The sequence below is a fragment of the Heloderma suspectum genome, chromosome 3 (genome assembly GCF_057233095.1).
Source record: "Heloderma suspectum isolate Gila_16-S chromosome 3, 16-S_ref, whole genome shotgun sequence".
In the NCBI taxonomy this organism is placed as follows: domain Eukaryota; kingdom Metazoa; phylum Chordata; class Lepidosauria; order Squamata; family Helodermatidae; genus Heloderma; species Heloderma suspectum.
The window spans coordinates 175,785,339-175,810,179 of NC_139460.1; the positions used below are offsets into that span (position 1 = coordinate 175,785,339).

The 24,841-nt window shown below is 44.1% G+C and overlaps 1 protein-coding gene across 6 annotated transcripts in view; it reads left to right on the forward strand.

Moving 5' to 3' along the window:
- Positions 1-1,918: 1,918 nt before the first annotated feature.
- The window catches only part of FGFRL1 (fibroblast growth factor receptor like 1), a 264,774-nt gene continuing 241,851 nt past the window's right edge, over positions 1,919-24,841 (forward strand). The window contains exons 1-3 of one of the 6 annotated variants that reach the window (XM_084844973.1): positions 1,989-2,637; positions 4,343-4,446; positions 10,056-10,211. In XM_084844973.1, coding sequence (XP_084701099.1) covers positions 10,121-10,211 — 91 coding nt within the window. In that variant the 5' untranslated portion in view covers positions 1,989-2,637; positions 4,343-4,446; positions 10,056-10,120. Of the gene's footprint in view, positions 2,638-2,956; positions 3,338-3,755; positions 3,940-4,342; positions 4,447-10,055; positions 10,212-24,841 lie in introns of those variants that run through there. The other 5 variants (XM_084844975.1, XM_084844974.1, XM_084844976.1 and 2 more) reach the window with 5 other exon arrangements.

Here is a 24,841-nt window from a genome sequence, read left to right on the forward strand (position 1 = left end):
CTGTGCAAGAGAGTTGTTGGGGTCCTTCTCTGCATGCCATGAACACAGATCAGGCAGGTCATGAGGCAATTCTCTTTCCTCCAAGATCTGAAGATGTTTTGATTATAAAATATACTCCAGTGGGAGCAAGTGCCCCCCCCCCAATTTATTAACACTTGGAGGCTTATAAGAAGCTATGGTGCATGCATGGTTTCCAGTCCCATTTCAACAGAAGTCCAAAGCAGATCTCCTCCAGACTGCTTCCTATGCACCACCACCTTCCCTTTCCTTTCATCACTCCCCCTATATCATGACTGGAATGGAAAAGAGAACCCGCCACTAGCACATTGCAGCTGGTGGGGGACAGTTGGGTTTGTCATTAGAGGTCTGGGACAGTAGAGGGAGGCAGAGTGGGGAATGGGGCTAGGTAGTAAGAGTGAAAGTCGTGCTCACAATACTATTGTTTCACATATTACCTGGCTGTGAAAACAGGTTTCAGGACTGTGGATTGTGGACTCCATGACTCACAAAAGTAATGAACGGAGCCCAAATGGTTAGGAAAGCAGCTGATTTGCTATAACCCACTGAGACTCTGATTTGATGTGTCAGCTTTCCTTAATAAGGATGTCCAATACCTTATGCATCCCTTTTAGATGGTGCATAGTGCACATTTGGGCAGCCACAAGATAAATGCATTCTTTCTAGGAATGCTGGAATGAGAAGCTTTATAGTTAGGTAAGGGGGGGGGTGTTGCTGTTTTTTGTGTGGATTGTATCCAATGTTAGTCCCATTCATTTCAATGAGTCTATGCTAAGTAGGACTAATATTACATACAACCAGGGTTGGCAGTGGAGTGACAGGAGTGGCAAATTCCACTGCTTCCCCCAAAGGGGGGCCTGCTGCCACCACCTGCAGCGGGTGCTCCGGAGAACCTTGCCAGCAGCTCTTCCACCATGGCCTTTGCTGCAGCGGGAGAGTAGGGCCAGCGGGGCTCTGCGGAGCAACCGCCTGCTCAGCTACGATAGCAGGTGCTCTGGAGGGCCTTGCTGGGCCCACTCTCCTGCTGTAATGCTGTAATGAGAGAGCAGCTGGCAGGGCTCTCCAGAGCAGCCGCCCATCCTCTGTTTCGCTCTGAGTGAAACAGAGGACAGGTGGCTGCTCTCAGCCACCATCCTCTGGCGTGTGCTGAGAATCCTCTCAGTATGAGCGGGAGAAGTGGCGGCGGGGCCTCTCTGGAGAGCCGCGTCAGCCAAGGAAGCTCTTCAGAGAGCCAGCCAGGTGGAAATGCCTGGCTCTGAGGGGAGCCTTCCTCAGAGCCAGACATTTTGGGAGGGGTGTCCTAGGAGATGGCCCAGGAGTCTGCCTGCCCTCTGGCTCAAGCCACATGACAACAGTAAGGGTGGGTGTGGGTGTGATGGGAAGGGTGGGGTGGGGGGCATGACACCGCAGTGGGAAGCAGCAGGCAGTGAGAAGGGGGTGCAATGCGGTGGGTGGAGGGGTGGGGGACATGGGGCCAGCGGCGAGTGTGATCTCCTGCCTCAGGCCGTGGGAGAACTTGCACTGGGGCTGGATACAACCCAACGTCATTTAGTGCCTTTTCTCCAAACCATGATATAGTGGGGATACTGCAGCTTGTTCCCATCAGGAAGTAAAGCCCCGCAAGGCTCTAACTACCTAGATGTGGGATGCACTGAGCTCTGTCAAAACAACACCACGACGTAAATGTCAGCCAGCATGGAGCAGGCTACTCCGGAACTGGACACACGTCCACAGGAGCGAACAATGCCGGAGGCGAGGGACGCTCTCTTGGGTGCCTCGCGGCTTCCCACAGCCAGCGAGGGCGAAACAAAGGGTTAAAGGCAGGGGAGCGATCGGGGCGGACGGACGGACTGGATTGGTTCGAAGTTTGGGAGTGGGCGGGGCCGGGCCGCCTCGCCGAGTTCTGCGCTCCCCACGATCGCAAGGGGGGGGTCGCTCCTCGCCGCTCGCTCCCCCGCGAAAGCAGCTGCAGGCGCCCGCCCCGCCCCGCTCCCTCCCTCCCCGACTCCGAGATCCCGGCTCAGATACAGCCCCCGAGGACGGCGTCCCGCCGCCTGCCCGCCCCCGCCGCATCCGCGGCATCCTGCTGCGGCTCCGGAACTCGAGCGCTCCCGCAGCCCCGTGTCAGGCAGCTGCAGACCGCGAAGCGAGCGCGAAAGGCGCCCAGGCGAGCGCTGCGGCTGCCCTCCGCGAAGCGCGCGGACAGAGACACCCGTCGGGGCCGCCGCCGCCGCCGGCCAGCCGGCTCCTTTGTGCGGAAAGATGGTGGCGGGAGCTGCGGCGCCGCTAGCAAGTGCGCGCGAAGTCCGTCGGTGACCGGGAAGCGCGCTGGAGCCGCCGCAGGTCCCGCTGGCCGCGGCAACGTAGACTTCGCTCGCGTGCATCCCCCGGGCGAAATCCTCCGGCGGCGGAGCGGCGGGGGCGCCCCCTCGGCGGCCCTCCTGGCGCCGCGCCGCGGACTCGGGGCGCCTGTCAGAGCGCGAGCGGCGCGCGAGCGAGCGCATGGGACGAGCGGGCGGCGGCGGCGCGGCCCTCGGGACTTCGCGGGCGCGGGAGGAGATGCGGGACGCGGCTTGAGGCGCGGAGCCCGGGACAGCGCGGGCGCCGAGGACGGTCCAGGTACGCGCCGGCGGTCGGGGCTTCCTGCGGCTTCTCCCCCCCCCCCCAATTGTAAGGAGAGGGCCACCCGAGGAGGAAGAGTGAACGGATGGCTGAAGCCGGAGAAGCCCTCGCCCGCCCGGGCTCCTGGACCAGCGGCTCCCACGTGGGGCGGCGCGGCTGCCGGTTAATGCGAGGCTGCCCGGTTCCCGGCAGCCTTGCAGCCTCGCGTCCGGGCGGGGGACGCTGGCGGCAGGGGCCTTTCGCGCTCGCGCTGAGTAAACGACCCGCTGCAGCGCTGCTCTCGCGAATCCCTCGGGCCGGTGGGGCGGGCGGAGAAGGACCCGCCCCGGCCGCCTGTCACTTTCACGCGGGATGCCGCCGAAGCCTGGCTGGCCGGCCCGAGGGGAAACGGGGTGCCGGGAGGACGGCTGGACGGCGGCCTTTCCTTGCGGACTAGCCGCCCCGTAAGAACTTTCCACCACCTCGTCGGAGGCTTAAGCTGTCATTGCACGCGAGTGGGCCAACGAATCCGCGGTCACGTCAGGGAGTACGAAACGAAGGGTGGCGTTCACACCGGGTTCACGGGGCTGGATGCGCGCGGGTGTGATGTTGCGCTTGTCAGGTCAGGCCGTGCCGAGACTGCTTTCCATCCTGACTCCAGCTGGGGCGCTCGGAAGTGATAGGAGGATCGCGTCCGATGAGACGTTGGGATGCTCAGGTTGAGCAGGGTTCAACTTCCTTGTAAACAAAGCAGCTTTTTTTCCCTGAGGAAATGTCTCTTGGCCTTTGCAAAATACACGGTTTTTGGGTAGCTTTCCCTCCCCACCCCATATGATGGGAATGCCATGCACCCCTCACGCGGAATCGTGTGAATTGACTCCTTGGGCTTTGTCTATGTAACTTTCTTTCCCCAAGTATCCTTCCTCTCCCACTCCAACGCCCGGGAGCGATGGCGCAAATTTGTAAGCTAATGGCAATGTGTAATTATTTGCTTTGCTGGTTGCTTGACACGGATTGTTGTGTATCCTGAGGGCAGGGAACGTTTAAACCAGGGAATTTACAAGAGGGAGGAATTCAGACAGTGTTTAGAGAGTGGGAGTTTTAACAGGCAAACAGAATGGAATTCATGTTAATACAGTCTTACCTAGATGTGTGTGTGACAAATATTATACTGTTGGAGAAGCACTTAAGAATCTGAACGATTTAAATCCATGTGCTTTGAGGGCACACTTTCCATGTAAACCAAATTTTGAACTTAAGAATGAAGCCATGTGTTGCAACTGAGGACATTTAGGCAGAACAGTATCTTCCTTTCCATAGGTGGGAAAATCCTCCCTCCCCCAACACACACTTTCTCTAGAAGTATGAAGGTTTTGTTTAACATTGGAATCTTACTTTATAACTTTTTTTCTTTTTCTTTCATTATCATTCGGTGCAAGGGGCAGATAGGTGATATAAGCCTTTAAGTGTTAAATTTAGAAGTGCTCTAGAGCATATATAGGCTTTATATTATTCAAGAGCAAAAGAGCAGAGAAGTTTAAAGTACTGAATTATTTTTTAAAACTTAACTGATTTGATTGGCTATATCTAAAGTTACAGTATGTAATTTTATCTACTTTACTGCTTTTTGGGGTGTGTGTTATATTTTATTTTGATAAGGTGTTGTGTTTGGTATTTAGTTTTTACCATTTTCTTCCCCCCTGTCTTCTTCTCCTATTATCAGGTTGGAAAGAAGAACAAACTCTAGAGACAATCCGGTGTTCAAAATGGAAATCCAATTTGTGCTGTTTTTTGTGGGGGTGATTCTGCTTGCTGACTCAGCAAGAGGTAAGTAGAAGGAGCCCCAAGCTGCCTGGAAATGCTTTACGCTCTGTATTTTTTACTCCAGTTGAACACATGCTTTGTGCATGCCATCGAATTCCTTCCAGAGACCCTCCAATGTGCTTGTTGCACAAAAGCCTCACTTGCTCATTGCAACTGGAGTGTTGCATCTCAAAAAGCAATTATGTTCCCTTTGGGTCCTTCTTTCCTCCCATGCAGGTGTGCTCTGGGGGCTTTCCATCGCTGTTGTTTCTTAGGTGTGAAAATAGGCAGTTGGCTTCCAATGTTCAGTCTGGAGTAAAAGGAAAACAATTGCATTCCTTGGTGGATCAGGAGAGCCTCTCCCCTTCTGTAATCTCTCCCAGCCTGGCTCTGTGTATTCCCAATAGCACTAACTAAACAAACAAATCCATTAACTTCCCCCAAGTGACAGACAAATGACAGTTCTCAACAGCTAGCACATATTTTAACACTGGGCTCCGCCATGTGATCAGATTCCCCTAAACAGGTTGCATTACCAGGGAGAGACTGGAGAAAAATAAGAACTAAGGAAGCAGAATGTAGGATTTTTTTTCATAAAGAATATAATTTAACTGAGGATTAAAGAGCAACAGTTGTGTGGGCTGCTGCAGAACCTTATTAGAGGTCTGGAGCAGCACTTTCTCAGAGTTTATCATGTTAATATTAAGAACATTCCTAATGAGAAATTGATCTTCTCACAAAAAAAGCCCTGTTGACAGGACTGTTCAAGTAGAATTGCCTTAACGTATGCATTTGTCTTGAGCTTATGTTTGATGGTTGCTGCAAGTAATAATGGGTGCAGTCCATCCCATTAAAAATCTGTGCCAGAACTCTGATGGATGTTATAGTTCTGGATTGTACCACTGCATTATTGCCAGAGTAAGGAACAGACTTAACTTAATGGAAGAGCATGTGCTTTGCAGGCAATAAAGGTCCCAGGTTTAATCCCTGGCACCTCCAGGTTGGGATGGGAAAGATTCCTGTATATGGCCTTGGAGAGCCGGCGCCTGTCAGCGGAGACAATACTGAGCTTGATGGACCAAATCTGACTCTGCAGTAGGCCGCTTCCTAATTAGTTTACAGTTTTAATTTGCTATTTGTTAGCTTCAGCACATGTGTGGGTCAATATAAGGGATGGGGAGTGGGGGAGGGAGTCAGAGCCTTGCAAGAACAATGGACACTTGGTCAATGCATATTTCCTTCATTGCACTCACTCCCTAGCAAATATTCTATAGAAGCTGTAGCAGTGTAAGCTGATCTTGCTACATGGTGGATGAAAGGCAAATCATATATACTTTTTAAAGAACTAAAAGTCTGAATGAAGTCAGTCTCAAGATGAAGGCAGAAGACAGTACTGAATGAATTAAGATGATGTCATACATTTATATTAATTTAATAGATTATGGATTAATATACCATTTGGAGCTCAGCAAAGAATCCAGAATGACTTAGAGACAAGAAGGGTTTGTGTAAATTCTGAACAGGAAAATGATTTTAATTGCTACATTTATACTACCTTGTCTTAGGTTGTTTTATTGAATGTGTAAAATGTAATGTGATGTTCTGGTGCCTTGGGTTATGGCTTTGATCAGACTAAAAAGGTGATGGTTATTCTTTTGGACTTCATAGCTTCTACAGAAAAAAATTGTGAAGTTTTGATTGCTCAAAATAGACCTGTAATAGACATAGCATTATGAGTGGGTTTTTTTTAAAATAGTTTCAGTTGCATAAAACAGTGTTGAACTCAGGATGCTAGTCAGAGGAAAATAGTAGAATCTAGTTTGTGTGTGAAAAGTAGATGTAATAAGGAGACACAGTTAGAGATCTTTCTCCAAAAGCGATGGAGATGGAGATGTTGATGTTGTCTGAAAAAGGTACTTTACTATATTTTAAAATGAACAATAGAATCATCTTGTGTGCTATAAAGTGTCATTTGTTTTAAATGCAACAAGTTAACTTTTAAGTGTGTGTTTCTAAAGTGTGCCTGTAGATTATTAGATTATTAGTAGAATTTCCTATTCCGGTCATTCAGGCTTTGTGTATAGTTCAGTGGTGAAATTCCAGGGTCAATCAGCAACTCGTCTAAAGGAGAAATGGCTTGATAGGTTAGAGCAGGGATGTGCAACTGGCAGCCTAGATGTGGCCCCTCAAGCAATTTTATCCAGCTGCTGGTGGACCTACCAGATGTTGTTTTATTAATTAATTAATTAAATTTCTTAATCGCCCATCTGGCCAGTCACCCAGCCACTCTGGGCGATGTACAACAATACAACAGCTTAAAACAATGAAATGTTATATTAAAACATCATATTTCTAAAAATACCCTAACCCACCCCAAATGCCTGCCTGAACAACCACGTTTTTAATATGTGGCAGAAGCTCATCAAAGAGGGGTCATGGTGGAGTTCCCTAGGGAGGGAGTTCCACAGAGAGGGGGCCACAACAGAGAAGGCTGTCTTCCTCAGCCTCACCAGCTTAGCTGTCCTGGCTGATGGAACAGAGAGAAGGCCATCTGAGGCTGACGTTGTTGAGCGGCCTGTCTGGTGTTGCTGGAGGCGCTCCTTGAGATAGGCTGGGCCAGAACCATATAGGGTTTTAAAGGTCAAAACCAACACCTTGAATTTGGCCCGGAAAACAACTGGTAACCAGTGCAACTCCTTCAGCACTGGAGTGATGTGATCACGCTGGCGGCTGTCTTTAAATGTTAGTCAAAGGTGTGGGAAAACATTTGCCCCAATTTCAGATGTAAGGGGCAGGGGAAGAGAAAGTTGTTTTTTCAAATGATAAGACATCGAGGTGGGCTACACTTACCATACATATCTCTTTTATATGTAATGTCCCAAGTATACTTTATAATTACAAAGCCCTCCAACTTTATTATGGAACTTGACCATCTGTTAATAGGTCAGTTTGAGTGACAAACCACGTCCCCTATCACTGGATCACTGTCTGGAGAAAAAAGTGGCCTCCAGGTTAATAATGCCTGGCTGTGAGAGCTGGACTATAAGGAAGGCTGAGCATCGAAGAATCGATGCTTTCGAACTCTGGTGCTGGAGAAGACTCTTACGAGTCCCCTGGACTGCAAGGAAGTCAAATCAGTCAATCCTAAAGGAAATCAACCCTGACTGCTCATTGGAAGGACAGATCCTGAAGCTGAAGCTCAAATATTTTGGCCACCTAATGCGAAGAGAAAACTCACTGGAAAAGACCCTGATGCTGGGAAGATTAAAGGCAAAAGGAGAAGGGGACGGCAGAGGATGAGATGGCTAGATAGCATCACCGATGCAATGAATATGAACTTGAGCACACTCCGGGAGAGAGCAGAGGACAGGAAGGCCTGGCATGCTATGGTCCATGGGGTCACGAAGAGTCGGACACGACTTAATGACTGAACAACAAATAGGAAACAAGAATTATTTGTTAGGGGTCAGAAAGGTGTGAGCTGTGGGAGAGATGCGAGATATTGGGATGTAGAACTGGACTCATTCAGCACTTGACAGTCCTCTTAGGCTTTCTGGGCCAGCTGACATTTTCCAAACATGGGGTCATTTATCTGGCAAATTGAATTAACTGGTTCCATATTAAACTACAGCATATGTTTACACTGAACTAGAGATTACAGATTCAAATAAAATGGGATTCCTGGTTTGAAACATGATTAAATTAAACTCAGAAGGATAGCTTTAAGCCGAATTGATTTTGTTAATCTGAATTAACAAGTTGTAGCATAAGTAGGATGCGATATATATATTTTAGCGGATAGTTCCTGGATCCTGTATTTATTATGTGCAAGGATTCATCTCACATCAATTGTGTTGTTTTTCTTCAATCTGAAAGGATTATATGAACATCCTAGATTTCATACACAGGGTTTTGCATCAATTTTGGGCTACTGGATGACACACCAAAATGCCTTGGACTGGAAAATTTGGAAGTATAGCAGGGCAAGCGATGCAAGAGACTCCAAGAATTTGTTTCATCCATTACCATTCAAATGCCCTGGAGAGTTGACATCACAAGGAGTAAGTGACCTGGTTCGCACGATCACCATGGGTTAAATAAACCACGGTGGCTTGTTTAAGCTGTGGCACTTGCTGGGTGCCATTTGCCTAATCACCCACCTGGGTGCAGCTTGTCGTGTCATCTGAACCTGGGTGGCATGGCTTGTTGGAAGGGAAAACAACCCTCAAATAACCCATGGGCTGTTGATTGTGTGAACCCGATCATCCTGAGATAACAACTCATGACCAGGAGAACAGTTGGGCATGTCCTCGGATGAAACTGGGCACCTGCCTGTATGACCAGCATTCAGAAGTAGCTATGGATCTGGAGAAATTGCCAGTTTTTGCTGATCTCATATAGAACATAGCAGAACTGGCCCAAGTCATAATGGCATCGAACATCTGCCACATTAGGTAGCTACTGTGTCTTACCATTAGAGCTGGGGTTGCCTTCCAGATGTTTTGGCCTACAACTCCCATCAGCTCTAGTCAGCGTAGCCAGTGATGAAGGATGATTGGAGTTGTGGGCCAAAACATCTGGAAGGCCACAATTTGCTCACGCTTGCACTAGGGGAAGAGATGCCTTTGGACAGTGTTTAAGGGAGTCAAATTTAGTTTATTGCTGGTTGTCTTTAATGGGGATAGCAGTTGTCCAGCTCCACAATCAGACTCTTAGTCTGGATAGGGCTTCAGGTGTTTACATTTCAATTGTTAAAGCATGGCTTTATGCTTCTACCTAGTGAAATATTGTTTTAATTATGGTTGTAATTTCTATGTGACATGGTAGCAGCTAAGAAATTGTTCCCCAAAGGACTTCAGTAGAGCATGAAAGCTTGGATCATGTGGGATCGCTTGATCACATCATTGCTTCCAACATCAGTATCGGGTGGCCATGATTTCTGAAGCAGCAGCATGATTAGGGTGATTCCATGAGATCTGATCTTCCATTTGTTTGGGGGCAATATGAGCCAGATTTCGGTACTTTGTCATCTACCACTGTGGTAACATATGAAGTGAGCTTAACAGTAATAACTGGAGGGGAAATCTCTTATATGAAGTGTTGGCATGTTATGATCAGCCTTTAACATTTACTAGTCCCTATTACCTCTGAGCCAATTCCTCTGTTAAAGGAAATGTGCACTAAAGACTGCAGGATCTAACCATATTTGTTGCATTACATGGTAGTATGTGGAAATTAAACAAATAGCATCTAGTAAACATGCTGGTGAATTGTTAACGCTTTTGCAGAAAGTTTTTGTTCTAGAGCATTCAGACTTGACTAAACTGCTTGAAAAGAGCTAGAGTTGAATATTTTTTAGTAGACTTTCTTTCAAGAACTTGACTGGAGTCTGCAGTAGCTGAATCTGTTTGCTCTTCTGCTTTGAGGCACTTCATGGTGGAACCATGATGAATTCACCCAGTGTTTAATGCACTCTGTTACAGGTCATGCATGGAGAAGTATGCAGTACAGTACAGAATAGCAGCCACAATGTCATTTTACCTATAGGGCTGGATGAGGGGATTGGTGGATATGTACTACCACAGTTCCTTTGACTGAGGTTGTGCTTTCTTTTTTTATATTGGCTGATGCAGGGTCGGTACTATGATTTGTCCCATCCAACCCTTACCTGTGCTTAAGTGATGCACACTACCTAGCCATGGCTGACACCATACGATACTACCAGCTCGTAGCAGTCATCGTGTTCAGCCACGTTTCCCTAGCTTCTGTATTCCATCAGTCAGATACAGGTAATACAATCTGATGTTTTTCTGCACATGGTATCTTGGTGACATGCAGTCCGATATTTGTTCCAAATCTGTCAAGTTGCCATCCTGTTCACTTTGGTGGCCATATATGGTAAGGCTAGGGTGTGCTTGGCTGGCTACAGCAGTTTGTACAAGATATCATATGGTGTGTTTAGAAGTTTTGGGAAAAGAAGCATCAGCTTTGCTGTTGGTCTGTAAACTGATACTCTTCCTGAAATCAGTGGGTTTGGATGTCACTTTCATTTTTTGTGAGATCTTACTGTTCTCTATCGCATGTAATTTTTATGTGACCAAATAACCCCCATAACCCTATAGTTATTAAGTTAACATAAAATACTGTTATTTGGTAACAAAATAAGTATCATTCAACATAGAATATCTTTGTTCCTTCAGCTGACGAAAACGGGGCTTGGATGGAAACATGCAGTCTCTCTTAATTTTATTATCTTGGCTTTTAATACAATTTAGTTACTATTTCTGTGAATAAAATCATTAATAAGAACATAGGCATAGATAGAACTGATATGTTTGGCAACAAAACAAGTGAGGCAGCAGTTGACCATGAGAACCATCTGTATTTCAGTTCACCTGGTATGAAAGGAGACATAAAACTCCTTTCTCTTTTGAATGAAGGATCTGTAAGACCTGGCTCCAGACCCCTTTGAGAGTTTTATTGACTTGAATGGACGTTGGGTCAGGAATTATGAACTCTCCAGCAGCTGATAAAAGGTTCCTACTTATTACTGGCTTTTGCCGATGACCCAGCTGATATCAAAATCTAATGTGCTCCATAATTTTGCATTGTACCTCATTTAAACATTATGTGTCAGACTGAGTTGAGAGAGTTGATGTCATGTGATTGGCTTCTGTTTAAAACCTATTTTCAGTGGGCTTGTTTATCTTTTTTTTTTTGTTAACTTTCATTTGAAAACTAGGTAAATCTGTGATGTGTGACATGGGTCATTGAGGATGGCAGATAAGAGGTTAAATTTGAAAGCTGACATTTTGTACTTTAAAATACTTTATTCATATTTTCGAATTAATACATTTTCCAACACTGTCATTAATGTTGGATAGACATTTGGTAGCCTCTGCAGAATGTCCAGAAAAGTTGCTGTGCGTTTTACAAACCAAGAATCAGAAATGTGCATTATTCCAGCTTGTATATGCTCAGACGTGATCCGTAACGCTTTTCTGATTTACCTGTAGTGTAATTACAGCGAATGCCCCAAAGTCAGCAATCCACTGTCACTACTGTGTCAGCATTCATAAGTGTATGTCAGACAATCTCATTTTGGCAGCTGTCATTACTAACCACTGTATCTCTTAGTTTCTGGACATTTACAAAATGCTTCTGAGAAAGTCAACATTCATCCTATATATATTTATTCAGAAGTAAGCCCCATTGAATTCAATGGGACTTACTCCTACCTAAGTGTGCATGGGATTTCAGCCGAAATCAGCTTGTGTATAATAATCACCATAGAATGAGGTAAATGAAGCTGATATATTGGCTGTTTTGGTGTTTGACATATGTTGTGTAAACTCCTAGAACCAGTCACACAAAGGCCTTCTTTAGTTTGCTTTGAAAAAATAAAACTATTTTGAGGTCTTCCTTTTAGTTATTCAGTTTGAGGGGTATCAATGCAGCTTTTTCTTTATCCATAGATGTGTAACACCCGACCTGAGTCTGCAGTGGCTTGTAAAATCATGCTTTTCAAAGGGTTTGCGTTCAAATTAATCCCAGTGTTGCTGTACTTAGTGGAAACTCTCCCCCCTGGTTTTACTAAAAAACAATAGTTTTATTTCACGTCAGAATGTTTTCCTTCTGTTTCACTTTACATCAAGAAGTTTGCTTTGAAATACATTGGCTTCATCTGGAATATTTTTAATATTTCTCTTCCATTTCTCTGGGTAGATTATTCTTTAACCAGTAGTCTTTAGATTTCCTTGTAACATATTTGAAGGTTTTAAAAAACATGTATTTAAAAAAGCTAGCCAATACCATAGCTTGGAACAACTGAAGAAAGATTGTTACAGGGTCCGTGGATAATAACATGCTAGATTATTTTTGTAAGCTGCTCTGGGAATCTTTTTGGCTAAAGAGCAGGGTAAAATTGTTGAAATAAAATCAATCAGTAAATAAACAAACAGTGTTTAATAGTTCTGCTCAGTAGAGCTTGACATGAAGGAAAGCCCAAAAGGTATGTTGGGTGTCTGCCTATTTATATAATGCTTACCTTGATTTTTGTTGAGATTTTCCTTAAGATTTACAATGAGAGTCATTTTGTGTGCATGAGTCTAATTTTACACCTAGGGTTCAATAAGAAGAAGCCCAGCCATTTCTAGTTTTTGTTGAGATTTGTTCACTTCAGCATTCAGATTCAATATCATTTTACTAGTTCTGCTTTTCTGATTCTTACCAGTCATTAACTCTTTCAAAACTATAGTTTATTTCAAGGGTCTTTGCTTTCTTCTCAGCTTATTCATACAGGATCTAATCTGGGGTGGGTGTTAGATATCATGGGGGTTGAGAGGGAAACATCTGTGCTTGGTTCATCAAAAGAGATACTTCCATTGTCTTTAATTAAAGCTGCCATCCCATAAACACTTACCTGGGAGTAGGTCCCCTTGAACGTAGTATACTTACTTTTGAGTAGACATGCCTAGGATTGTACCGTTAGGCAGTAGTCTGTGATGATGGAGAACAGTCAACAATATTGTTATAGTTGAAGGCAGAAAATGGTGAGTAGGCATTTACACAGGAGCAGGCGCAGGAGTTTTTGGTATTTGAACCAAATTGTATGAATAGTTTGGACATATAAGTTATTCCCTAGAATAAACATTCCTTGGCTATGTGAATACCACTTTTCACCTTTTAATAGGACCTCTCCTTCCCTGTTAATCTAATATATGGTACTTAGGAAGATTAAACCAACCACTCATATCAGTAAGTCTAGCAGTTTCATAACATGTGAAAATACAGAACACCCAATGTCTCCTTCCTCTGTAATGGGTATCATCCTTGGCTCTCTCTCCCCTAAATAAAGTTTCAAATTAGTTTTCCCCCTCAAGATCTCAAAATAATGATAGGCATTTTGCAGAAGGATATTTATTAGTAGAAAGAGAAGACATTGCCAAGAAATTCATTTTGACAAGTGACATTCTGCCAATTCATATGATAAGTTTCACACGATTATCAAAATCCCTTTTAACTGATTCCATGAGACTGACATGATTATATTCAGCCAGAGAGCCCAAATCCTGTATATACCAGATATTCAAGTAGTTTACATACTGAATTTTCTAGGGATCTGAGTAGAACTTGAAATCCTTCCCCCCCCCCCTCTTCCTTGGACTGGATTTTCCTTCAAAACATTCTGCAGCATTTTGGCATTCATTCAAATCCTTCCGTCCTACTTTCTTGCATGAAGGAGGAAGGGATTTCCTCATTCACACAGCAGCCCTTTCCTTGGGGGTGGAGATTCCATGGCAGGGCATCAGCCACATCCAGAGCCCTGTTGGCTTACTGCAGAGGCAAATGTTTTCATTTTTACCCTCCTTGACTACAATGGGAGTGAAATAACTACACCAGCCAATTTTGTGGGTGTGTTGGGGTATTGAGGAGGCTTTGGATCCATGGCCACCCTGGCTCCTGGAATGCCCCAATTGCTCCCCACTGCTCGTAGAATATTATACAAGTGGAACTTTCTGTTGGTATATAAGGAGATCTCTGGCATTGTAGGTACCATCCCATCTGTGGAACTCTGCTGCAAGACTCTGCTGGTGGGACAGCACTTGTGCCAATTCCTGAGAGCCCCCTCAGCCAGCCTTCAACTGGCTGCAGGATGTAGTCAAACGGTGAAGCAGTTGGACTATTCTGGATGAGGAGCATCTCCTCCCATATCATCCTGCCTGTGCATTAAGATCCCCTGAAGAGACCTTTCTCCAAGTACCATCAGTGGGAGAAATACATTATGCATTTATAACAGAGAAGGTACCACAACTCTCTGTTGTGGTGCCCCAACTTTGGAATGCCCTTCCAAGGAGGATGCGATTGGCTCTGACCTTGCCTTCTAATCAGAGCCAAATCAAAATAGTCCTTGATAGCCAGGCATTTTAATATTTAATTTATTTTAGATTGATTGGTTTGTTTGCTGGTTGAATTGCTTTTATGCCTCTTATTTTGTGTTTTTGTGTGTGATTATATTGTATTTGTCTTTTCAGGAACTGCAATCATAGACTTTACTTGTGAGAAGAGTCAGAGGAAGTAGTACCTAGGGCTTGTCTGACAGATGATTGAACAAACCGTGGTTTGTTTTCTCAGTCCCTGGGTTGTTTGTTTTTTTCCTCTTTTGCTTCCTCCCTCCCTGTATCTCAAATGCCTTTGCAGCATGGCAGTACTCACATGTAGAGAAGCTGTTTGTTTGTTTGTTTTAAACCATTCTTGCCCACCACCTCTGTAGCCTGGCAAAACAACCCATGAAAATCCCACAGTTCTGGATTCACATGTAGACTGGGTTTGGACAATCACAGGGGGAAAAGAAGCCACCATGGCCTCTTTTCCCTGCCCCATGCATGCTGCTTGTTGTAGGGGTTGTGGGGTGGCTTAGGAGCCACCCCTGCTGCATACCTTGCCAGGTTCGGATGACACGATAGCCCCTGCTGTAGGTAATTAGGCAAATGGTGGTCACGTGAGCAGCATGCATGGGTCGGGGAAAAGAAGCCACAGTGGCTCCCCCCTGCCTGATCATCTGATTCCTGCCATAATGACAACTCATGGTTTAAACAACCCAGAGTTCATAAACCATGGCTTCTCTTTTGGGGTTGTTCATGGTTAACAACAACCCAGAATTCAACAACCCATACCATGGGTTAGCATTATGTGCGAACCCAGCCATTCACACTTCATATTTTTGGTCATCCACTTAAAGAAATATTAGGTGAACACCTTAAAAAGTAATGTACAAAGAGGCCATAGCCTCACAGCTTAACAGGGACAAAAGGGCAAGGAGACAGAGGGTCTATAAATTCAAACCTGTGATTGCATATGAAGCATTGCCGTTGAATTGTGTGACATCTCTGCATTCTGAAGTGAGTGTTGTTTTGTGTGCATATATGTGTCTGTGTATCCAAAGTTTGTATTTTGTACATTAATGTAAGTGGTCTACCCCCCAATCAAAGCCCCTCACTGGTCCCCCCCCCAAGTTAGATAAACATCGGCTGCCTTGCATTTGGTTCGTTGCCCTTATTATACAGTCTCCCCATTGTATTTTTGTAAACATGGTATCCAGCAGTGCTTTGAATAACCTAACAGTTTTATTTCATCAAAACCCATCCAATTTTCAGGAAGAAATCCAGCCAATAACTCCAGGCTATTTCTTACATTAAGTGCTCAAACTTAATTTTGAGCGTCAGTAAGGGAAGAAAAATGTAAATTGGGAACAGAGACCTCTTGGAGAAAACTTAGATTTGTCTTGATTCCTGCCCTTTTCTACTTTCTCTCTCCCTTCTTCTCTCTCATAATTGCTGAAGAAAAGTTTCACTCTTGGCAGGAAACAAAATGATTTCTCTCCATGCCTGGTAAATTTATTTCATGAAAGATTTACACAATCTTAGGTATCCTGTCAAGTGACTGTGGAGGGAGTAATGGAAGATGTGTTACAAGCTAGAAGCCACTGAGGTTCACTTGCTTTTTAATAGGTATTTTTAGAACTGTCAGTATTTGTATATGAAAGGATGGAGAGCTGGTCCCTCCAGAAAGAATTTCAGGAAACTTTTTTTTGTTTAAATTGGGGCAGGGGGGAACCCCACCAATAACCCTCCCATCTGTCTTATTAATTTGCCTATCAGTGCAGTTTGAAAACTGGTTCTAACATTTTACTTGCCAGGCTTAATGGTCTTTCATGCAATCAGTGAAAAGGCTCTTGTGAGAAGACTGGCAAAACAGTACCTTTGTATTTCCTGGCTCACATTCCTCCCATTACTTATTCTTTCACACAGAGTGCTTTTTAAATTGTTTTGAAAAGTGGCTGAGTAAACCTTGGGTTGTGATGACTAAAGGAGTAACTGGTGAGCTGGTCCTGTACAATATGCATGAATGAAATAAGGCCAAACTGTGACCCAGGCCTTAAAGAGCCACCATAAGCAGAGATAGATTGGTGTGATCCCCAGGAGTGTAACCAGGTGAGTATGTCAGGGATACTTAGGGTAGAAACCAATGCTGTCCTTGCGTGAGTAGCCCAGGTGTGCTGGTGGTGGTGCATGGGCAGCTGGCGGCTGGTGTTGCTGGCAGTGGCGCGGGTGCAGTCCCTACCAGAACTGAGCAGTTGTGCTTGTAGCAGCGCTCCCCGCCAAAGTGCTACACTGCTGAGCCTAGCCACCTGTGCACCACTGCTGGAATGCCTGGGCCTCCCACACAAGGGTGGCATTGAATTCTGCCTTTACTGCGGGGGGCCAGGGCAGGATCTGACAGTTCGCAAGCCTGAAAAAGAGGTGCCTCGGAATGAGGCATGACAGGGTGAGCACTGAGCTGCTCTTATTTTGAAGTTACGGCTAAACACAGGAGTGTTTCGACAGAATTTCTGTGCTGACATTTCAGCTATTCTGCTTGTGTAAGGGTTGGAGTGCATGTCGAAATTCTACTAGGGATGTGGGAGAAATTAGTTTGGTTTGCATTTTAATATGAACTTGCCAAATTTTTCACTTTTGAACCAATAAAAGTGCAATCCTAACTAGATAGGTGGCCACTTCCGAACTCAGAGGTGACCACCTATCCAAAGCAAGGCAGGAGAGGCATGGGGGGATCATTCCCTCCGTGCCTCTCCTGCCTTGCTGTTTTTCGTGAGACAGCCGTTTTAGGCTGTGTAGTGGCGGGGGGCCTGACCAGGAGAGGAAGCTGCCATACAACACATTGGATGTGTTGTATGCGCAGCGCCACTCTCCCCTCCCCAGAGTGCCCCCCAGCCCCACCCCTTTTCAGTTGCTCTACACTCCTCTTGCGAGCACGGAGGATGGGGCTTCTCCGTGCTGCCTATGAGGCAGCGCGGACAAGAGGGGTGGTCAGTTTTCCGGGAACCGACCTTGGAGCACGGGCTCCAAGGTCAGTTCCCAGAAATGAGCATATCCGATGGACCGCTAGACAGTGTCTAGCGGGCCATAGGGTTGCTCTCTAAGTGAACTAAAACTCAGTTATTCTTCAAAATGTGCACTTCTTGAATTGTGTTTTATCCTTATATTTTTTGTAATCTGTCCAGAGAATGTCTGTTATTGGGTAGATTAAAAATATACATATATATGTTTTTTTTTTTATATATATATATATATATATATATATATATATATATATAGAGAGAGAGAGAGAGAGAGAGAGAGAGAAAATATGCATATATATTCTCCAATAAAAAATGTGTACAAAAATGTGTATATTAGGGAAACGTTCAACAATAGTGTGAATATTACTGAAAACCACATTCAGCATTCATTATATTAGGAAAATGGCTTACAAAATGTGTATATTAGGCAAAAGTGTGGAAAAATGCATATATTAGGAGAGATGTGCATAAAAATGCATACAAATTTTCATGTGGATGTTTTTTTTAAACAAAATTCTCAAAGTTCAGGACAAACCGAATTTAAGATTAGAAAAATAGGAAACTGAGAGAAACCGAAATATACAGATATGCTCATCCTTAGATTACATATCCACCTGGGGGCAAGAGCTTTCATGCCCTACTCCCAGTGGATACAACCAAGGCACATATGTACAAAAGACCCCACTCACACAATTTGACCCACTTTTTTGTACAGATCTTGTGTCTGGGGTCTACTCAGATAGCAACTTACCTGGAATGTCAACCATTTCCCCTCAACATTCCTCTTCAAGGCAAAATTAGCAAGGTAGCTTCATCCCACTGCCAGGAGGCAAGTGGTGTGAAAAAGAGCACAGGACTGGGCCTGATCCTAAGCATGTTTGCTTGGTAGTATGTCCTGCAGAGGCTATTCTTAAGTTAATTAGGGCACAATCCTATGTATGTTTAGACAGAAAAAAGGTCCTACAACTCCCAGCATTCCCCAGCCAGCTATGTTAGCTGGGGAATGGTGGGAGTTGTAGGACTTCTTTCTGTCTAAACATGCATAGGATTGTGCCCTTAGAGTGTGAGTAAAGAAGCTCTTGTTCTTGAGGGAGAAATTAAAGGGGCACATATGAAATATTTCATTTATTACACTCTTTCTCCCACTGGACAGTGTACATGGAGCTTTCTTAATTTCATCCTCATGATAACCCTGTGAGGTCAATCAGGCTACGAGATGGATTCTGATGCTTTGTCTCTCACTCTTACCTGCTACACTGGTGGCTCTTTGATATATGACCCATCTAGCTCAGTACTTCATCTGACTGGCAACCCTTCCCCAAGGTCTCACAAATAATTTCCCAGCGCTTCTACTTATCATTGTTTGACTTCAAATTCCAGCGATTGTACCTGGGACCTTTTACTTTGAAAGACATGTGCTCTGTCACTGAGCTATGGGTGTTTTTTAAATTGGCAAATGTAATTCAGGGCTTCTCAGACTTTTCCAAATAGAATAGATTGTGTCTTACTGGGGTTACATGGGCTCTTTTTTACTAATTTATTTGGACCACCTGTTAAAGTCATGATAACATATTCTCCTTCCCTGTGCAATTGAAGCTGAAGTGGGGAAGTAATAGTAGGAAGGTGCCAAAGAATTACAAAAAAATGTAATTCTTGAAAATGTGGATCCTCAGCAACATGGAATCAGGGAACTCTCTTCAGACCACCAACAATGTGTGAATCAGCTTATGAAATAACATTTAGCCTATATTTCCTTCCAAACAAGCCTTTTAATACCCGTAAATCATTGTTGGATGCAGAGGTGAAGATCTGGGTGGGAGTTGTGGCTTTCAGTAACATTTGGTTTCAGAATTGCGCTGGAGAACAAACTTAGGGCCTCCAAAGAATGTTTTATTTTCAGCTTTCTGTTCTATGGCTACAGAAAAAGAAAATAGACATTGTGGTAATAATAATAAAGGCCTGCAGTAACAGGTCTCTGCTTGTTGGATATGCATGTCAATAGAAGTAATGAGTCAATCGGAAACACTGCATTGTCCACACTAATTTTGTCAAGGATTAATGAGATTGGGGCTTCCTGCTTAGTGAGCTACAGAAAACAGTTTGTTTTTTTCTCTAATGTGTATAAATTGGCTTAGGAGAATTTAATCAGATCCTTGTATGTCTCATCAGGGAGTGTTTCACTCTGGCTCTTCCTGTGCTAGTGTCTGTTAGACTTTCACCATTTATGCTGTCCTTGCTTCTGAAGGAAGCAAAGAAGCATGCCTGTTCTGGATCTTAGGCTGAAATCATAAAGCTCACACACTTGGAAGTTACCGTGCTTAGGCCTAGAGTGTTGATTTAAACAGTGATTTGCAAACTTTTTAGCTATAATTGTAGACCCCTAATAAACTTTCAAGGAGTCCCAGGGTCCCTCAGATCATAGTTTACAATCCACTGGTCTAAGGGCTTCTTCTTCTTGCATTGTAGGGTTAAGCATGGAGATACACACTTGTGCACAAAGCCACAAATATTTTGTAATGTGACAATGAGCTTTTCTGCACAAAGCATATATTGTGCACTTGTAATTCCCTATTCTTGGTTGTTTATGGGTTTTTTAGAAGATGTCATGAGACCCTCTACTTTTGATTCTGTTTTTAAACAGAAGCATTTTTTTAGACCAAGGAAAATGCGGTATTATATGTGAAAGTGAAAGAAAATGCTTTTTCCACTTGTGTAATTGTGCTATTCTGCTATATCACAGTGCCACCTAGAGGTTATATAGTGGAAAAGCAGGAAAGGAAATGCTGTTCGTGTAGTGCTTGGATTTCAGTTCTGCAATGAAACCAAAAGTAGATGCAGCAGATTACCAGCCTTGTGTAGAAAAGCTCAATGAGCAGGCAGATCACCTTCATTTTCAGCTTGATGCGTGAACCTGAAAGCCATTTCTTACTTTGTTTTTAGATGGGCAGAAAAATCATATCTGTATGACTATTTTATATTTCAAAATGCATATGTCCCCTTACACAAGCATGGATCTTCAGATATTGAGAGAGCCTCGGATACTGGGCAGTATCAAAATGAAATAAATAAATAATTAAATGTAACTTGAAAATTGGATGCTGTATGAAAATGCATGCAGAACACTTACAGGGAAAGAGCCCTGAATGGTGCATTTACATGGGAGTATACATCTCTTTTCTGCAGTCCACATGCTTTGTGCCTTCTCTCTGTGCTGGTTCCTTGGGTTGTGTGCACCGCAGACAAGCATGATGCTAGTTCTGGCGTGGGTCAAGCAGTGTGCGCAACCCTGTGCACAGTGTCGGTGCAGTGTGCTCACTTTTCACTGTCACTTTTACTTGACAGTTGAAGCTGGAGACCAAGAGAGCAAGAATCGAGTGTGCAGATGTGCCTTAAGAAGACATCCTTTCACTGTTTATTCTGTTAAGTTACACTGTAACAATGTTTCCCCCCAAGTGGGTGAGAATACAAAACTTTAGCAATCAATTAATGGCATAGGTAACACCAACTAAGCATACATATGCAAACACTGGTTTCTCAAGGACAATTTTTCTGATTCAGTGTTCATGGTAACATCTGCACGGGTAACTATTTTGCTTCTGGTTCAGCCAGTGTTATAATCACGCCAATATTAATACATCACACTTGCACCTTTTCCATGGTTGTACACTGTGGTGGCAATTTGTTTTGTCACAGCAAGTGAGTATAGAGGACAGTGTTTGAAAAATGTGTTCTGCCTTCAAGCGAACCATTTTTACATCAGGGGGAAAGAAAAGAAAGCCCTGAAACTTGGATAACTCTGACAGCTCGGCTATCTGCACTGGCCCTTTGTAATGTTTGGATGCTTGGTATGACTTCTGTAGTCACTGAGTAGGATTTCACATGTTTGCTTATCCCCTGAAGAAGAGTGATCGTTGCAGAAGTGCAGTCACTCCCCAAAATAGTTCTAGCTGTAAAAATGAGAAACTTGTGTGAAGGAACAATAGGGGCGGCTGCATTTAATCTCATTACAGTGAAGACTGATAACAGTACTGGCCTGTATATTTGATGGACTACCCTGGCCTGTATATTTTTGTAATGTTAACTGATAATTAAATTCATTTGGAGGCGGGAACCTAGATGGAGACCCAGCCAGTACTGTCTCCTTACCCTAGATAAAGCCAGAGGGACTTTTGTTGCTTTGAAGAATGCAGACTCACAAAGTGGAATCTGAGGCTTACTTTTCTTTTACCCTCCTAAAGCCACTAAATTCTTCTAGTGCAGTCTTCCAAGAGTTTTTCAGCATTCCGTTGTATAAAGTCAGGGATTGGGCGACTAATTCCCAGGGCTGTGTATTGCCCCTTTCCCAAACTGTGCAAATCAGGGTGTTGGAGTCCAACCTAGGTAGCTCACTAAGGAAATGATTTTCCTGACAGAAAACAACAAGCTGGCTCCAAGTGTACATGTTGGCTGCAGTTGCCCTTGTGCCTCAAATAGCATGTGGAAGAAAGCTCCTGGGATGAAGGACAAGGCTTGTGGGTAATACAGCCTGATTTCCTGGATCCCAGGAACTTACAAGCTTTCCATCAAGTTAGAAACTAGAAAAATGGTTACTTTTATGCTTTCAGCGAGATTGTGGTAGTAGACTACAAGGAATACTTCTGAGCTATGAAATCAAGACCCATTTCTAAAAAGGCATTTAGCCATGTTATTCAGTTACCCCCTCACCTTCTTGTAATTGACTCCTGTTTACTTTTCCCTCCTCCCGTCCCCAAGTTTATTACTGCTGTTTGGCCAGAGGAAATGAATTAACATAATTTACTGTTTTAAAAACAAGACACACACCCTTCCCTGGCACTGTGCTGAGAAGCATGTTTGCGGAGTCTGGGTCCATTTAGAGAGAACAATACCCTGATTATGGAATGCAGCCTTCTATTCATACAATCCATCACAGTTTTAAAAGTAGCTACTGCCCTTTTGCGAGGTACATGTAGCATGAGCTGTAAAACCCCAACTGCTGTCGACACTAAACTGAAGGCATTGTTCTTGGTGGAAGTTGATTTTGGAGAGGGAGGGTGTGGGAGAGGGTGGCCTAAACATAAGCCAAGTGCCAAGTTTGATATCTACTACCAGCCAAAGCTTTGTCATGACTTCCAATCAAATTTTCCACTGCAAGTAACGGTTGCTAAATTGCAGGGTGGGGTAGGGAGATGGAAGAAGCGACAATAAAGTTGCGTCATCTGACAAGGTGCTGGAGGTTGATGACACAGGAACAAATACAATGTAATGGAACTGGCATTCAGAACACAGGCAAGGTAGCCCTAAAGGTTGCAGCCATCCAAGATGAACCAGCTGTTTCGATAACTGCAACAGCTCAGCAGAGGCTCACACATAATGAATATTGTTGGGCTAGTATCGTGTGAATAGTCTCTTTGGTCTCATCATATTTGCAGAGGAGGGGCTGAAAACCCTTCTGGTTCATATAGAGCAGAACTGGGATCCTCAGAGGATTATAATAACACTGTTGGTTTCTTAGGGCCCAACAGGGAGCAGCTATGCTCGTTTGTTCATGTGCCTGCCTCATTCATGTGCAACGCTGGGAGTGCGCAGTGGGGGTCTACTTTTTACAACAAAAGGTGAACCCTCCCCTTTCCTGCTTTGCCTCTCTGTGCTCTGTGACTTCGAGCACTTTTCTCCTGGCTTAGCTCCTGTCTGGTGACAGACAATGGAGAAGTAAGGCAGGGGAGGGTTCAGTTCCCCTCAACTCGGGGCACCTTTTGTTATAAAAATTAGATCACCTGCCACCCACTTTATATGTAGATGGGGCAAAAAGGTGAACTGTCATGTCTCTTTCACATATAGTTTGGTCCTTACTTGAACTGGGAAACATTCCATCTATTAGTTAGTAATTACATCTTCAGGAGTTTGCAACCCAATCAAGAAAACCTGTGTTGCGAGAAGCAAGCTGAACTTCTACATATTGTGCAGAATGAGGTGATGGTGGTTAGTATATTATCTGCATCCCACTTTTCTTTTAGAAAAAAGTGGCTTACAGTAAGAAGAATAAACATACATTTAAAATCTTGTGGTAGATTGAGGTGGCAGAGTATTGGCTCTACCGCCTCAGAAATATACTTTTGGGGAATATACTTTTGAATGTTCCCCCACATAATAAGCTCCCTGCATGTAGAAGATTAGCATACCAGAAATAAGGTTTAGAAAAACAGGAAGAAAAATTTTCTTCCTGGAGTGCTACTTTTCTACATCCAGTGAGCTTTTTGTATGGAGGAACGTTAATACTCTCACCACCTGCAGTCTGAAGTGGTATGTCTCAGAATTCTACTACTCACCGCTTTGAGATATGGAGCGGTATACAAATATTGTAAATAAATAAATACTTCATTCTGCAATGCAAGATTCCCTTCACTTCTAGGGATGGGTGAACCCCCTGGTGTCTGGTCCAGTGGGGGGTCTGCCACGGGGAAATCTGGGCTGATTGGGACTCTGCAGATTTCTCCAGAGCCCTGCTGCATCCACTAGAGTTTGCGGAGCAGCTCTCCAGCTTTCTAAAAGACGCAATAGGCTAATGGCAGTTGCCATTAGGCTATCACAGGAAAATTACAGCCGTATTTTTTATTTGCAGCTGTAAAGCACTTAGTTTTATATAAATTTCAGCTGTTTAATATAGCTACCATTAGCCTATCGCATCTTTAGAAAGCTGGAGAGCCGCCACGCAGAAACTCTTGCAGATGTGAAGATGGGGGTGGCCAGTCCACTGCGGACTACAGAGGTCGGATTCTTTGGAATCTGGCCTCATTTAGTCCACAGTGGATTTTTTCAGCATCCCTAGCTACATCTCTACATAAATTAATGTGGCATGAAGTTTTTAATTTCGGTCATCAAGAGTAGCAATGTAGGTTGTTGTTTTTTCAGAACTGAAAGTCAGGACTGTCGGGATTATTTTGTCTCTGTGAGGTGCTAGGAAATCCTACATGCTCACTGTTGTGATATATATATGAGATATATGAGATAGATGTACCCCTGGCAACAGATGTACACATTTGGACAATGTTTTTTTTTTTTTAAAGGACAACCAAAGTACATAAAATTGATGCAACTATAATTACATGTTGGCACCATGTTTTCATGGGTGCTTAAATAATGGATGTCTTACTTGAAACTGAGGTAAAGTGAAAGAGGTGAATTTATGGTTGTGTGGAAGGAAATAGAATCGGGCCATTAATCTTTGAATCTGTCCCGCTACAGTGAGTCAACCTGAACATGCGCACTGCTTGTTTGGTTTCCAGTTTTGTGATCACCTACTCCAGAGGGGGATGGCCAGTTCAAAGAGGAGAGAAGAAGCACAAGTTGTTTGCTCCTCCAAAACTAACCCTCCATTTTGTCACAATAGGTTAACTCTGGAGCCAGCAGTGTGATGCCCTCGAGCATTAATGTGTCCCTAGAACCTCCTTTGACATCCACTGTGGCCCCCTGCTCCTCCCAATTTTTTTTCCTTTTAAAAGTTAAAAGGGTGGCTGGAAA